Source organism: Papaver somniferum, chromosome 5, assembly GCF_003573695.1.
Source record: "Papaver somniferum cultivar HN1 chromosome 5, ASM357369v1, whole genome shotgun sequence".
In the NCBI taxonomy this organism is placed as follows: domain Eukaryota; kingdom Viridiplantae; phylum Streptophyta; class Magnoliopsida; order Ranunculales; family Papaveraceae; genus Papaver; species Papaver somniferum.
Genome location: NC_039362.1, coordinates 164,882,365 through 164,898,997, shown reverse-complemented (window position 1 = coordinate 164,898,997; position 16,633 = coordinate 164,882,365). Strand labels below are relative to the sequence as shown.

The 16,633-nt window shown below is 36.1% G+C and overlaps 3 protein-coding genes and 1 long non-coding RNA gene across 4 annotated transcripts; 3 read left to right on the top strand and 1 right to left on the bottom strand.

The window, feature by feature from the left end:
• Nucleotides 1-206: 206 nt before the first annotated feature.
• LOC113278070 (phytosulfokines-like) lies at nt 207-1,133 on the top strand. The gene is made up of 2 exons (XM_026527005.1): nt 207-643; nt 779-1,133. The coding sequence occupies exons 1-2, from the start codon at nt 518-520 to the stop codon at nt 905-907; spliced, it is 255 nt and encodes an 84-aa protein (XP_026382790.1). The 5' UTR covers nt 207-517; the 3' UTR covers nt 908-1,133.
• A 3,976-nt stretch (nt 1,134-5,109) lies between these two features.
• Nucleotides 5,110-7,077, bottom strand: LOC113283527 (protein PHLOEM PROTEIN 2-LIKE A10-like). Its single transcript, XM_026532818.1, has one exon. The coding sequence runs from the start codon at nt 6,670-6,672 to the stop codon at nt 5,395-5,397; it is 1,278 nt and encodes a 425-aa protein (XP_026388603.1). The 5' UTR covers nt 6,673-7,077; the 3' UTR covers nt 5,110-5,394.
• On the top strand, nt 7,001-9,089 carry LOC113279981 (protein FAR1-RELATED SEQUENCE 5-like). Its single transcript, XM_026528612.1, has 3 exons — nt 7,001-7,124; nt 7,211-8,254; nt 8,317-9,089. The coding sequence occupies exons 1-3, from the start codon at nt 7,001-7,003 to the stop codon at nt 9,087-9,089; spliced, it is 1,941 nt and encodes a 646-aa protein (XP_026384397.1).
• A 237-nt stretch (nt 9,090-9,326) lies between these two features.
• Nucleotides 9,327-9,725, top strand: LOC113278647. Its single transcript, XR_003325602.1, has 3 exons — nt 9,327-9,387; nt 9,504-9,563; nt 9,651-9,725. It is a non-coding gene; the product is annotated as an uncharacterized LOC113278647 (long non-coding RNA).
• Nucleotides 9,726-16,633: the final 6,908 nt, after the last annotated feature.

The window sequence follows — 16,633 nt, the reverse complement described above, 5'->3', positions numbered from 1 at the left end:
ATGTGGTAGCCTTTGTGATATGTGTCGTACTTTCACGCATAGCTAGACTCTTATCCAAGCATTGTATTTGTCAATTTGAGTGTTGCATGAATTGCTTACAATGGTTCTTGCTTAGTACCGGCGGTATTTGTTTGACACCGTCTGTCCCGTAAAATTTGGTAACATTTGTAATAGCCTTATACCGTCTGTTGCATGAGTTTCCGTTTAGGCTGAACTATATAAATCTGTACACAGGTTTGAGTATAAGCTAAAAAAAAATTTAAAAAAAGAAAAGATGCTCAGAAATGAAAAAGTACAATAATAATAATTTGTAAAAAGGAAATGTGCCGTCAGCTTTGTATGCACTCCGTACTATATAAGACTGATTCCTCTTTTAGTCTCCCCCACAGTTCACACGTCCTATTTTGACTCTCTACTAGTCTCTTCTTCTTCTCCCTCTGCAATCAAATTATATTTATTCATAAGTTGTAACAGCAGTGACACTCTGATATTGAAGATCGATCAAGTTAATAAAAAAATGTCTAGACTGAGCAAAACGTTATTCTTGATTTCCCTACTTCTTTTCATGTCTCTCGGTGCTTCTACTGCTCGTCCAGAACCTGTTCATCCGAATGATTCATCTCCATTGAATAACCAACATCAGGTATGTTCTGAAACATATCTTATATATCTTGCTGAGTTAGTAATGAAAATATCATTCAAGATTTTGATATCCTTGGGGTAATGGAATTAATTTATTTTCTTTTAGTTAATTAACGTGGGTTTCTTTATTTATTAGGCTGATGGTGATCAAGAAGATGTTAATGAGGAAACAAATTGTGAAGGAGTTGGAGGAGATGAGTGCTTAATGAGAAGAACACTTATTGCTCACACTGATTATATCTACACCCAGAAGAAAAAGGATTAATTTTCAGTTTTCTTTCTTTCGATAAACTTTCATTTTCTTTTACTAGTATTAGCTAGTCAGGTTCATAAGTTAGGAACTAATTAATCACTAGGATTACAGGAAGTAATTTTTGAACAGATCAAGTTAGATCATTCTATATTATAAGCTCTTTGTTAATAAAATTAATTAATTTTAAGTAAAATTTGAGTAAAGTCTTTATTGCTTTACGTGAAGTGTACTTTATTTTGATGATGGTGAACGTAATTAAACAATATACTAATGATAATGTATGATGATGAACACTCTACATTCTACACACACATCAAAAATCTTACTAGAGATTTTCCTTAAATTTGCACCCACTTATGATTATTCGGTCCTGTAATTGAAACGTAAACTGGATACTCATGAAGCCATCTAGCTAGCTGCATGTCATATGATGATATAGTTTACTATAGCGGTTTCACGTTCCTGTATAGACCAAGTCATTGTTAACAGGCTCAGGTGAACAATATTCCCAGAAGTCGTCCAGCCTGTCGACAAACCAGTGAGCTAGTAGCACCTAAAATGAGAACTATGTGGAGGTTGAGACTATTGTCGAGCATTTATTTAATTTTAATTAGTGATAACAGAGGAGTGGAATGTAGTGTGACACGTTATAGAAAGCAATAAAATGGATATGCACCAAACCAACATTATTCTGTGGAGTAGAGGATACCCACGGCCACGGGTTAAGACTTTCGTGGAAATTCAGAAAAATGTTGGATGGTACGTAAAGTCGACAACATCAACATATATGATCATTATCAAAGACGAACACAGAACTGTATTGAAAACGGAAAATGGGTTATTTGTCCAAATATTTTTAAATTACGATTTAAATGGACGAGTAAAAAATAGTTCGGATGAAATGGATAAAAAAAAAAATATTGGATAAAAAAAAATAATATTTTTAAATTACGATTTAAATGGACGAGTAAAAAATAGTTCGGATGAAATGGATAAAAAAAGAAATAGTAAGGATGAAATTGGATTCATCCCAGCTTAAATTTAGGATGAAACTAGATACATCCTGTTTAAATTAAAAATAAAAAAAAAATATTTGAAAATGGAAACGATGAAACTGGTTACATCCGACCATTTTTAAAATTTTGACAATTTAAACAGTATCTAATCTATATTTAAATGTCTTTTTCACCCGAAAATCGTTGATTTTGGTGTTAATATATTCCAGCGGAGCCGAGGTTGTTTGTTCGAAAACTTTAGCTTTCGTGTTGGAACTTGTATTTGTATTTTCATTTAGGGTATCAATCTCCTCGTGCTCGTGGTCGATTATACTCGTCAGAAAAGTGAGATGTTTCATAAAATGATCCACCTTTTGAGGACTTATATTTTTGTTTAAAAATTTGCGTTTTTTTTAATGTATTTTGATCTTCCTGACTCGACGTAGTTTAAAGATTAACGCAGTAAAATGTCGAATATTTTGAGAGAAATTACACAAATACTAGACGGAGTACTTTGAGGCAAAATCTCCAATTCTTTTTTTTGGTAGTGTAAACAGTTAACATTAGGCAAAACTATTATAGTGCTGCCCCGGTTGGCAGGAGCAAGCTCCAAGCTTCAAAGGAATCGAAGACCTACAGCTTATTCAGCAAATGGTTTAACCCATCAATTCAAGGATGGGCACATTCACATTCATTTGACGAGTATCCGTATACAACTTATGCAAACAAATTGATCTTTTTGTTTCCTTTAAGCAATAAAATTGAAAAATCAAGTAGTAGTAATCATCATATGTACGTATGAAGTTTGACATTTGAATACCAAGACAAACGGACTATTACAACAAAAACTGTTTTGAGGAAATGCTGTTGCTGGAAGTTAGTGGTTGTCACTAGTTAGAGTTTACTGCTCATCGAGTCACTTTGGATATGTCTAGCCAGACTTTGACGGTTTCAAAGTTCCTAGAAAGTTTATTCGGCCATGTACACATTTGCAGCGTTATCCGGTTATCTCTAACCTGACAATGATAAAGGGTACCGCCTACCGAGAGAGTTCGACACCATTACTTGATATTGAAAGCGTGTGGTCCTCTGGTTGACAATTATTGACCCGTCAATGATCGACTTGACAAAAAAGAAACAAATCACTGTGTTGACGGTTCTTTGGGGATCAATCTTGGTAGCTCAAACGCACGAACCCCATATTGATCTTCCAAGCTGATCCTCGTCTTGTAGCTAACTTTTCAGGATATGTTTCTTTATATTTTAGTGCTATGACAAGCGGCCATGGCCAGATAACAAGTTAAAATTTAAACGTACTTTGAAATAAAACAAGATCAGTTCGTAATCTTTCTAATAAAGTATCCTCGAACAAATAAGAAACGTTAAACTAAGCCATTAATTACATTTGTTTCAGTAGGAGTGTAGGATGTTAAGTTGTTAATATTCTATTAAAAATTGGATGAAGACGGCCAAGTACAGCAAATACTGGAAGTAATAGTGAAAATGTAATGAGCAGTCAGAACTCAGAAGTGATTACAAATTCCAACTTGGATCACGAAGACCTATGTGAAATAAAAGACGCCGTTGATATTTTTTACTTAAACACCTATACAATTCCATAGAATTACGGATAACGTAACTTGTGGAAGTACTCGAAAAGCTTTAGATTGATGTCCAGTCCATTATTTGTTCTGCTCTGTGTATCAGGGAGCACATGTCTTTGAGTAGCCTATACTATTTTTATGTATTTTTAAGCAAAACAACAAGGTATATCATTGTATCAAAGGAGATTATATAGTTTCTTGAATATCTTGGCTCAGTACATGACAGAACAGACTAGGTGAATCCTCCCACCAAACCTGCAACCTAATACTAGTTCCAGCAGCTTTGGCAAGCCTGTCAGCCTGGATGCAAACATGTTCTTTGAAAAGAAACGTTACAGAAGGAAACACAGTTTCTTGAATATCTTGGCTTAGCACATGAGAGGACAGGTTAGGTGGATAATCCCATCGAACCTGAGATCTAATATTCTAGCAGCTTTGGCAAGCCTGTCAGCAGCCTGGCTGCAATCATGTTCTTAGAAAAGAAACAGTACAAAAGGAAAGACTCCTAAGGATAACCTGACACTCTACTTAACAGACCATGGTCTCACCATTGGAAGTTAGACAAACCATTACGACTTTTGACAACAGCTAAATTACCTTGTTCAATGATTACCTGAGAAAGCCCCAACTCTTCGACCCACTGCAAAGGTTTAAGCAGCACCAAAGCTACAGCTTGATTCACATTCCTTGACCTTGTTTACAGGCTGTATCGCCCAAGAAAGCTCCTGTATCATCACGCATAATTAGAGGAAAAACATGTAGTAAGAAGGAGAAAGACAACCTGGAAGATAGGAAGCTTGACACGGACAATTAATGGAGTACAAAAATAAGAAATTTGGATGCACCTGTCTGTCTCAGGATCGCCCTTCTGTTAAAGAACTTCAGATGCACTTGGTTCCATCTTGTGGCCCTACGGAGAAGTAACCTTCACCTACAATAGGAAGGCCTTGGCAGTGCAGGCTCTTTGTAGAGATGGCAAACGCTGGATCAAAATTAAACCCTCACCTGGATCCATATAAACACTGTTGGTTCGTAACTCCTTACCTAGATTTGTACACCGTTTATGACTGGATTCTGCAAGAACCCGCTATGTCGTTACCCCTTAAGAAGACAACCAATGAATGTGAAGAGTTGGTATCCTCTTTATTGACAATTTACAAATATAAAAGCTTGGTTATCAGCAAAATGTTTCCTTCAAAAGCTTACTGACAATTTGCCCCCCTTCAAAGAATCTTGAAGAAAACCTACTTCAGATTCTTCAAAGATCTCCATGTCAATCCTAAGCAAAAAGAACAATAAAGGGATCTCCGACTCAAATTCATGCGTTTGCCGTTTACAGATATGTCATACCATGTGACCTTGAAAGCAAAAAACTAGTGTATACATTAGCTCTAGATAACATAATCTATCAGACGTACACGTTCATTTTCTGCAGTAAGGGAATTCCCAAGGGATTAACAATGTCCACTCTCGAGATCAAAACAATATTTACAGAAACAATCGACTAAATCCAAGTTCAAAAAGAGCACAAAGCGCCTAATATACGGATGCAGTATAACAAGTCATTTAACCATAGAAAACACTACAAGAAGAATATAACAGACGCACCATTGACTCATATAATTGAGAGGTCACCATTATCATTTATCAATATAAAGACGTACAGATTACAAATCTGAAATTTAAGCATGCTCAATATGCATAGTTTTCTAGTCTATAGGTATTTAATGTACAATCTTGAGCAAAGAATTTGATTCACCTCCTAAATAATATTGCCCTCTGTTTTTACCATCACAAGCACAGGTGAGCATTCGAATACACATAAAATAGAACTTTAACCTTCTTGCCGCGAGGCAAGTCGGAGAACCTGAAATTTCTGGACGCTAATCCACCGTGTCAGTCAATATGAGTATGGTGAGGCTGGCAGCAATACCCTGGCACCGCCGACGAGATGCAGACAAAAAGCAAAGCATACAGTAACAATAAGAGCAGACTTTGCACTAATATATCTCATCACATCTAAACCCCTCTCAACAATCTCCACATGAACAACATCAAAGCTTCTTTTGACACCATCCAATGTTTTCCGCATCAGGAAATCCAGGAAGGATCTAACTGTTTCAAATGTCACTCTTCCAGTTACGTCAAGAACCAACTTCCTATTCTTTGGAACCGCCAATGTAGATGACACCTTACCGAACCATCCACTGTTTTCAATACCCTGAGACGAATTTTTTTCTTCCAAATCTCTCATCATTGCTTCTCTGTATAAATCCTCATTCCCATACATACTCGGACCTTCACTTCTATCAATTCGCGATGACACAGAGCTAGAACCCATGTTCGAATTTGAATTCGAATCCGACGTTGTCATCACTTGGTGAGATGTTCTGATTAGTGTCTCCACAGCTCCATTGCAGAGAGTAACCAATACGTCTCTAACTTTTGTTTCATGCTTAGGGTTTGTCATCCCAGTGAAGACCTCATCATAAAAGTTAATATTCTCAGTTTTTTCGAGATAAACAGCAACTGCTGTACTTACAAACAACTGAATGCTATCAGCTATAAGATCTTTGCATTTATCACTGCAAACAACATTTACCCATTGTGGTGTAGATTGATAATCCATATCAGTCTTGGAACCTCCAGATTCGTCATCAGAATAAAAAGCCATGACCAAATTCCTCGCAAAGCTACCAACAACAACAGATGCAAAACCAGTACCAGCAGCTGAGAAAACTTTATCCATAATCCTATCCGTAAATTCAGAACCTGATTGCGACTCACCATCATTTTTACTCTCAAACTTGTACCCTCTCAAAATCCCCACAGTCAACCCTTGAGTAACCCTGATCAAAGATTCCAAAAACTCTTTTGATTTTGCAATTTTCGAAATTTGTTTCAAACTTGTGGGAATTTCATCAGAATCAGACTGAAGAAACTGTTTTACATCCTTAGAAACAACCCCAATAATCTCAGATGAATCAGAAACTACTTCGACAACAGAAATTAAGGCTTCAATGAGTTTCCACAATCTCTTTCTTTTCTTAACAACAGATGGCAAGTAATAAACCTTATAAGCCCCGTACCCAGTTACACCAAACGCAGCAAGTAACAATAACCATTTTTTTCTTCTCCTAGAAAAATCTAAACCTCTTTGCACAATTTGCATATCCATAATTTGTTGAATTCTAGGGTTTTGTTTTTGTTTTTCTTAAGGTTTTAAACAACAAATTTCTCGAACTTATCTATGAAGTATTTGTATTTACGAGGATCTGAGAAAGGAATTGAATTGCAAAGCTGAGAAATAAGTGAATCGAAGAAGACGAACCTGTGTAATTACGATTGCAGAGTTAGGGTTTTCTTGCAGGTCTCACTAGCCCGTCTGGGAACTGTAGATTGAGAATTTCTAAATCGGCATACGTCAACGCACGCATTGAAATTTTATTAATATGTGATCCAAGAATAACAGGAGGAAAGGGGCAAATATCGGTTTTGATATTATTATGGGGAATGGGAATGGAATGGGAATGGAGTATGGAGTACTAGGAATGGAGTTTGAAACAGAAGACAAAGCCTACACTTTTTATAATACATATGCATTCTATTTTGGGTTTAGTGTGAGAAAAAGTAAATCCCATTTCTTTAGCAATAAGAAATTGAAAGATAGACTATTTGTTTGTCATGCTGAAGGTAAACGTGATGTAGTGATGTAGATACTCGTGATGCCGCCGATGTCAAGTCTCACCGTGCAGAAACAAGGTTCGAGTGTCTAGCTAGGATGAAAATCAGTTGTGTTTCAAATGGTGATATGTATCGTGTCATTGAGTTTATTCCTAATCATACACATGTTACATCTAGTCCTTCGAACACACATCTTTTTAGATCTCATAGGAAAATGAGTGCTATAAATATAGCTCAAGCCGAAATGGCGGATAGGTCTGGAATAAATCCTAAAGAAACAGTAGAATTTATGAGTAGACAAGCAGGCGGTCGGGAACATCTTGGATTTATTCCACTTGACTATAAAAATTATTTGCGCACCAAGCGAACAAGAGAAATGAAAACAGGAGATACGGGAGGTGTATTAGAATATCTGCAAAAGAAGAAATTGACTGATCCAAATTTTTTCTATGCCATACAAGTGGATAAAGAGGATTTAATAACTAATATATTTTGGGTTGATGCCAGAACGATGGTAGACTATGATTATTTTGGCGACGTGGTTTGTTTTGATACCACTTTTAATAAAAACAAAGAAGGAAAACCTTTTGCGATGTTTGTTGGAGTTAACCATCATAAGCAATCAGTCATATTTGGTGCTGCACTTCTGTATGATGAAACTGCAGAGACTTTTGAGTGGTTGTTTGACATTTTTGCTAAAACCATGTCCGGGAAGAAACCAAAGAGTATTTTTACTGATCAGGATGCTGCAATGGCAAAAGCTTTAGCATCGGAGTGGCCGGAAACAACCCATCGGTTATGCATTTGGCATATATTTCAAAATGCAGCTAAACATCTTAGCCATGTTTTTGAAAAATTCGATAACTTCGCTAAGGAATTTAGCAACTGTGTATATGATTACGAGGAGGAAAAAGAATTTATAGATGCTTGGAAAAATATGCTTGAGAAATATAAGCTCCAAGATAATGAATGGTTGAGCATATTATTCAATATAAAAGAAAAATGGGCTTTGGTTTATGGAAGAAATACCTTTAGTGCTGAAATCACCACCACCCAACGAAGTGAAAGCTTGAACAGTTTGGTAAAAAAATATGTCAACTACAAGTATGATATGTTGCGTTTTTTCATCGTTTTGAAGGGCTAGTTGATGATCGTCGTTATGAAGAGTTAAAAGCAGACTTCAAAGCAAGCCAGAGCTTCCCTGCACTTTCATTTCCGGTAAAGATTTTAAAACATGCAGCAATCGTATATACACATGAGGTTTTGAAATTATTTCAGAAACAATTATGTAGAGCTCATGATTGTACCGTGAATTACCTTGGCGACACTAGTACGACAGTTAGAAAATATGGAGTTATTCCTCATGCGCAAGAATATCACCGAACAGTCATCTTTGATATGGAAAATAATAACATCTCTTGTAGCTGCAGGAAATTTGAATTCGCAGGCATCTTGTGTTCACATGTTCTAAAAGTTTTGTCCCTGCACAACATTAAAAGTATTCCTACTCAGTACATTTTAAAAAGGTGGACGAAAGATGTGAAATCCGACAGTGTAAAAATAAGTCCAATAGCTACCACTGTAAATGACCCCAAAGGAGATATAATAAAACGTTACAGAGAGTTGCGTAGACTACACGTTCAGTTGGCGACAAGAGCATCAGAGTCAAGTGAAGCATATGAAATTGCTTTGTCAGGATTTAACAACACACTAGCAAAGGTTGACGACATTCTCAGAGGAATAACAACTAAAGAAAATTCACAAGCAATGTTGCCAACGACCAATAATCTAGAAGAGCCAAGTGTAGTTGTACCCATCCACGGTGATAATGGTAATGTGAGGGGAATAAAAATCAAAGAAAAAGAAGTAGGTGTTAGCTCCAAAAGGCCACAAAGCGGTTTAGAGACATAGACTAATAAGAAGAAAAAGGGCGCTTTAGAAACAGCCACTACCAAGCAGAAAAGAGCTCGAAGAACCCTGTTAGATCCAAAAAATAGTGATTCCCAGCATGTTATGGCTTCACAAAGCCATTTTCCCCATCCACCTCCACATCCACCCGTACATGTATTTATTTTTATCATTTTACAGTCCTAAATGCATGTGTGTAAGTGTGTGCATATATATGTATTAATTAAGATCCTCTAAATGACAGGATACTGCTTGGTATGGAACAAGGTATATGCCCATGGCATCACAGTTCTTTGTTCAGGTACAATTTTTTATTTCGTCACTTATTCGATCCAGCAATGTTAACATGTCTTGCAATCAATTGGTGATTAATTATTTAGCTTTGTAATATTTGACTGTATATATTTTTCCAAACAGCAATCTAATGCGGGAGCCTACTACCAACCGTACTCGGACGGTGTATTTAACACCTTCCAGGTAATTTTTGTGTGCTTAACTTTGCTTTGAATACCCTATTATTGTGAAAAAAAAAAGAAAGAAAATGATGTTTAGCTTTTATTGCAGGAACAACAAGGATTACAAGGACAAGGATTGCAAACGCGACAAATCTATAACTATCGCCAGTAGTTCCAAACAGTTCCAAACAGTTCCAAACCGGAAATGCTGAATTAACATCCAAGTAAGACGAGAAGACAAGCTTTTGAGCCAATCAGTGATCAGATGGCCACAGTAGAATGTTTGGAGTTGCGTCTTATTGTTTAATTGCCGCAATCCTTGTAACAGAAATTTGGATGAGATTACAAGATATTAAGTTCACATTTATTTATTTGATCTAAACTTTGCTGGCTACATTATTTTCTTTGATGGAAAAAACTCATAACTTTATTGATTAATAAGGAGTTAGTAAAGATATATGTAACATATTCGTACTCGTTTTGAAGTTCACTGTATTACAAGAGTTCAACTCGGAAACCATTCCAAAAGATTGTGATGAACATTCTCCAGGTAATCTCAAAGTGCAGTCAAAAGAAAAGAGAAGAAGAATGAGAGATGTAGATTTTTGGTTCCGGAGATAAAAAAAGGTAATAGTATATATGCTTTTATGTTTTCATAATTATCTTTAGCCGTAAATAGGATAATTGAATTATGGAAAAAAATGAAGCCACATGTCAAAATCTAACTAGTGGGACACGAGGGCACATGGAGGAAGGGAACATGGGATCTGCACCCGGAGTATGGTGGGGTCCATAAACGTTATCTATAATTTATGCAAATCGATGACGTTTATTTTCGGTGGGTCCAGTTGAACATTGACTCATTGTCTCAACTAAAACGGTTACTGTCTCGCTCGTGCTCGTGTCAAAGTTTGGCCCATCTCTATGTGTGCAATGAAATCGACGTGCAACTAGGCTCGTTCTGTGAATGCTCGGCAAATTTAACTTTCAGTTTACAATGTTAAGATTGTTCGATCGATTTGGCATTGGCTGGTTATTTTTGGATTGAGCTCCCACGTGAACTGAAAGAACAACTTTTAGAGTAGAGACTAGAGAGTACTTTGCTTTCAAGAAAGTTAGTTAGATAGGAGTTGGAGCTTACACACTAGGGAAGGAGGGATGCGTGGATTCTATATAAGGTTAAGGACGGTGACGGATGATTACAATTTATTGTACTTGTTTTCATAGTTTCAAGAAGAACTCACCAGCTTTTTGAAGCAATAGAGGCGATGATAGTTAGATTGGATAACAATACTTTACTTCCTTAGTCATTGGGGGAATGGGTTCCACGTAGTGTTGGTCATGCTATAAAGTCTATCCAATGAAGACAGTAGCTAGTTTTAGAAATTAAGATTGGTATATTTTGGTCTCATTCAGCGGATGAAAAAGAAAAGAAAATAGAGAGCGGCGAAATTAATTTCAGAGAGTGCCTATTACCTAGGTTTCTTTTTCACCAATGTTTAGGCTTATTTTGATGCACATGCCAGATAAAATAGTATGTTACTTTTGCAACTGTTACGAGTACGACAAATGTAAGTACTTAGGTGTCAAATATACTACTTAAACATACGCGATAGAATCTGTAGCAAGCGATAGAGTCTCCACCACTCGATGGTTAGAGCAATGGCGCTAACGCTAGTTTTTTTTATCGCTCATCGGTTTGATCATCGCTCAGCAGTTCCTCATCCAACTGCCAGAAACTCCCCCTATAGATATTCAACTTCAAAATTACTTAAACTCACACCAGAATTTCTAAATCTCTCTAGAATTCCTCAACCTCTCACTATTCTTCTAATCTAAAACAGGATAAACTAACCACACCTTCTCTACACTTCTTAATTTTTGTAATACGGATTCTCAATGTCAGTCTCAAGGCAAAGGTTAAGGTAAACAAAAGTTACAAAGTTTGGGGTCCAAAATTCACTGCCTCTGAAGATGAATATTATTGTCGTAATTTAGTTTTTTTACCCAATATTGTATCGATGGTGCATAGAAACATCGTACCACCATGTGGGATAACATATTTATGAAATACTAAGAACAAACTACGAACATCAATGATTGTGGTGCGACTGGTTTGTCATAATGCTTCACTACGATCAATAAGGAAGTCGTCTCTTACATTGTTGTGGTAATGCCATCCTGGAGAAGCCGGGAGAGTGGCGTTGTGTATGTTGATGTAGAATTACAACATTGTACAAATTGGCAATGCAAGAATTGATTTCCAATTCGAAAATTGTTATTATATTTTAAATGTGTTGCACAAGTATAATCCAGATTTGTTAACAACTAATCAATAAGTACCTGAAAGGTCACCATACAATTATTCTCCCTCAACACCAAAATCTTCACCATTTTCACCAGGTCCGTCAAATCCAACTTCTTCACCAGATACCACAAGAAAGCTAAATGCCAACTTAATTCTTAATGATGATGCTAACAAAAAACTTCTAGGATGAAACTGACCAAAGTTGGCTAGAAAATTAGCTCAAGAAGGGAGGAGTTCAGATGGTTTTAACATGGCAGAGTATATGGAACATCAGAAGACCGTCGAGAAGCAAAGAGCGGTTGACTGGAAATTTTAAAACAGGGAGACGAAAAAAAATCAGTTTTCTCACGATTTTTTTTCCAATGATTATGACAAGCATAAGATTCTTGGTGTAGACACTTCAATTATGAACACCCGATAAAAGCATGTGTGGTAACTCGAATTTGACAAGCAACAAGCACAGATTGAACAAGAAGATAGATTTAAAAACAACTCAGTTGGTGATGACCATGAGGATGATGAGTTCGATATAGTAGTATCTTTAGATAACTGATGTGTTAATTTTAATTTTAACTTTAAAGTTGATTTTCAATATAAAATGTTGTTGCATTCTACTGAATATTAATTTGAAATAAAAAGTTTCTTAATTTGAAATGTTGTGGCATTTTACTTAATAAGTTTTAATTAATTAATACACCACATTAACATCATTACATCGTATTAAAATCCCATACGAATAATGAGAAACTCCTGGAGGATATGAAAAAAGCTTCATATTCAAATTTCTTTCTTTTCCATCTTCGTTGTTCCTCTCGAGATCGCACAACAATTTCGTCATTAGGTTTGACCACTAAGTCTATATCGACTTACAATCCGAACTAAAGCTATAAAATCTTCTACTTGTTTTCTTATTTCAAAAAATCGACAAAACAGTTGTGCACAATCCCGATTGTAAGGGTTACCTATGTTATTGCATAAGGTCTCATGAAATTGACCCCAATAACTATGACTGACTAAACAACTTGGCGTCATTATTCACCTCACTTCGAATAATATACTACATAGTTTCTGCAGAGAGATAAATCTTCATCTAGAATAAAGTTAGGATTTGGCATATTAGTTGAGATTAGATAGTGAGAGTATAATATTTTTGTAGAAGGTTGGTGTAGAAGGTTTGGTTTTGAAATGGGATGACTGGGTATATATATGGGACATGTTGAAAGCCGTTGGGAAAAACTAGTCATTGGCGATAAAGTGTTTATCGCTCGATCAACTGATAACTGTTAAGTGGCAATTGAATATTTAAAAAAATTAATATTGGATAACACAAACTACAAAAAAAAACAATTAAATGTTTACACTTACGCCTACCGACTCTTTCATACTCCGCCCAAAAATTTACTTTCGGATTTTCTCTTAACCTATCATACATTCTGGTTCTGAATGTAGTCAGTCATTTGCGCATAGTTTCTTGTAGGCAAGCCTCTTTATGGCTGAATCTCAGACCTCGAATCTTCATCTTCATAGTAAATACACTCCTTATCACGACGGATTTCCTGAATTACTATGTTACGTATAATTATGCAAGTGAGCATAGTTTTGTGATTTCACGAGGACTTAAACCACGATGTGGATGAGCCATAAATAATAGAGAACTTTCTCTTCAAAATTCCAAAATCTTGTTTCACATCCTTCATCAACGTGATTTGCCGTTGGTTAAAATGCCGGTATGAATGACCCAATTCGCAGGTATGGGGATGACAATTGAACCTGTTGACCGTTTTTGATAAATCTCATCCACATGATAATAACCATGAGTGTATTGATGGCCATTGATTATCATATTGACTTGCATGGGCGATTTGTAAAAAAATATCATTGTGAACCCGGAAGATAAAAAAAACATGCCATATCCAACAATCATAAGCGCAGCTTCAAGGATGACGGTTGGTTTTGGATAATGACCCTTACATTGACCGACCCAATAATTAGGGAATCTGTGACATACCCGATACACACAGTCAAGAATACCTAGCATTCCTTGGAATCCTTTATCCTCATTCTCCCTTAATATTTTTTTAACATATTTCTCGATTTGGTTTTTGAAAATACGTTGGACCAAAATGATTAATTATTACTTCACAAAAAAATGAAAGATAAGTGAATGAAGGTGTTTTTTCCATACGAAGGTACTCATCGTTCGAATCCGCTGGTTTTCCATAACCTAGAATCCTTATAGCCGAAATAACTTTTTGTTCAAGACTACGACCTCTAATATTCAGTGTAGCAAACTGACAATTAAATTGAGGTTCTATCCGACAAAGATCATTAACAATCTTTATGCGGAATCGACGTTGAAAATTTTGATCAGAGTACACACAATTGAGAAGAAAATAATTGTGCATCAGCTTCTGATGGAACCATTCCATCTCTCAATAAGTATATCTTCTTGTGAATACTTTTTTTGGTTCTGAAACTCTAGGTATTTTTCCCGAATATACGAGCATCAGAGTGTCCATTAGTTCTCTATCTTCAGCCTTTTTATCATCAAGTTGTTGCAACCTCCTTTGATGCATTTCTTGATGTGATCTAAACTGATTGATATGAATATTCTTCCCTTCATCAGAACTCGCCATTGATGATTATGAAATTTAAAATTGAGATAGGTTAGATATATATAGAAGTAGGTATGAGTAATTTGATGAAATAGTCGTCACAAAATAGCCATTAAACAATATAGTGTCCATCGAGCGACGGGGATTACAACACTAGTAATGATCATAATATCTCTAGCACTATAGTGAATATCTCTTAATAGTAACTCTATCGCTCAGTTATTTTCCAATAGCGGCGCAACTGATTTTCCATGCCACATGGTCTGGCAACTGACATTCATAAGTTGGTTATTTTCTCTATGAGCATGCCAATGGTGTGAGACAAGGGAGAAGGTTATAGAAGGAGTTGGTAACCTAAAAGGAGTACCCATAACTGTAATTGTTCTGTAACATGTGTTGGAGGCTGGCACGAGTTGATAAAGGAACTGGCCAGTAGGCATAATTATTGGCGGTTATGGAACTTCCTTATGAGACAGATGGTTACCCCATGCATATGCAAGTGTTGTGCAGGGTTTTTGGCCATTCTAACCATTGTATAAATAGTGTAAAGGCATTATAAATTCAGAAGGCTTACAGATTTGATTGTGAGACTCAAACTTAAGAGAGTTTTAGTGAGAAAAATGATTTGTTCAAGAGGAACAAGTTTGTGTCACATTTTATGTGTCCAGTAAGCCCCTTAGTGGGCAAGTTTTGTATATCTTCCCTTTGATGCAATAAAATTGGTTAATTGTGTCACATTTTATGTGTTCTTGGTCAGATGAATTTTTTAGTGAGTGTATGGAAATGTTTGAATGCTTTATGGTAAGCATTTGATAAGAAAAGATAAGCAAAAGAAGGCTGAAAGACTTTCGTTGTAGAATTGTGTAGTTTCTGTTTGCATTGGTGCAAACTTATAAGTCTGAAACAATTGTGGGTGAAGCTTGATTCACTGAACCACGTTGTTTTAGGGTTACGCTCGTGCCAAAAAAGTACCAGATGCATTACGGATGTGACACTAAGTTACATACATTCTAGAGTACACATAAACTTGCACTTGGGTTTGGCGCCCTCACTAACTACTAGCCCTTTGGGCTTGGAAGAGAGTATATGGAATATGGTATCCACAAGAGATATAAGTGCTTTGAAAAGACGAGTGTGCATACCAGTTTCTTCCATTAACATATATACAAATCTTGTCTCCTATCGACCTTACACGATTAAAGATTATCTAGACAAGGCTATATTGGATCCAGTATTCATTCCAATCAAGGAACAGATTAGTAAATCATGGTTCAGGGTTCAAGCCCAAGATATTTGATTAAAGTAAAAGTATAATTACTTTAGTTATAAAAATAATTATAATGCGAAAGTAAATTAAAAACACAAACACACAAGATTTTGTTAATGGGGAAAAATGTTTGGCTGAAAAACCCTGGGACCTAGTCTAGTTTTGAGTACTTTCAAAACTAATATGCTACATAAATGCCTATTCACAACCTCGTGTAGTTAAGACCAAATAAATTCCCCATAGCTACTCAGTTTCCTCAGTTTCTCAGCGTCTATAACCAATCAGCCATGTGTACGCGAATCACCTAATAGAATCCACTGTCAAGTGTTGCTTTACCTTCGTAAAAGATTCTCCAACCCAATTCATGTATGACGTCTTACAAAAAATAACAAATCTAATTGTTTACTAACCGCTGAAATCTAGTCACAAATCCAAAGGTTGATGTTAATTTAGCTAATACTTGCAAGAGCAATAGCTCTTTGTTTAAATGCCATTGGCCACAACCTTTGTAATATTTTGTTAAGAAATTTGTTGGGACAAGATGAAAGTCCCGATCAGCTACATACTAGTCCTAGGGGGATAAGTCGCATGGTACTTGTGCTAGACTTGGTATGTAAGGGCCTTTGGCATCTTGCTTTTCAATTTTAAAAAAAAGTCCTCTAAAAGGTGGTTGATTTCGCAACATCACCTGATTAAAGACCATTTTTAGGGGTGAGCATGGTACATATTTATGACGCCCCAATCTAAACACCTGCTTAGCTAATAAGATTACAACCTAATTGAAGCATCAAAACTAGATTAATGATCTTAAGTATTTCAATTGCAAAAGCTAACCCCAGAACAAACCCATACACTCTGATATTACACAATTGGAAATCTCTCGAGTGATATGAATATAATAA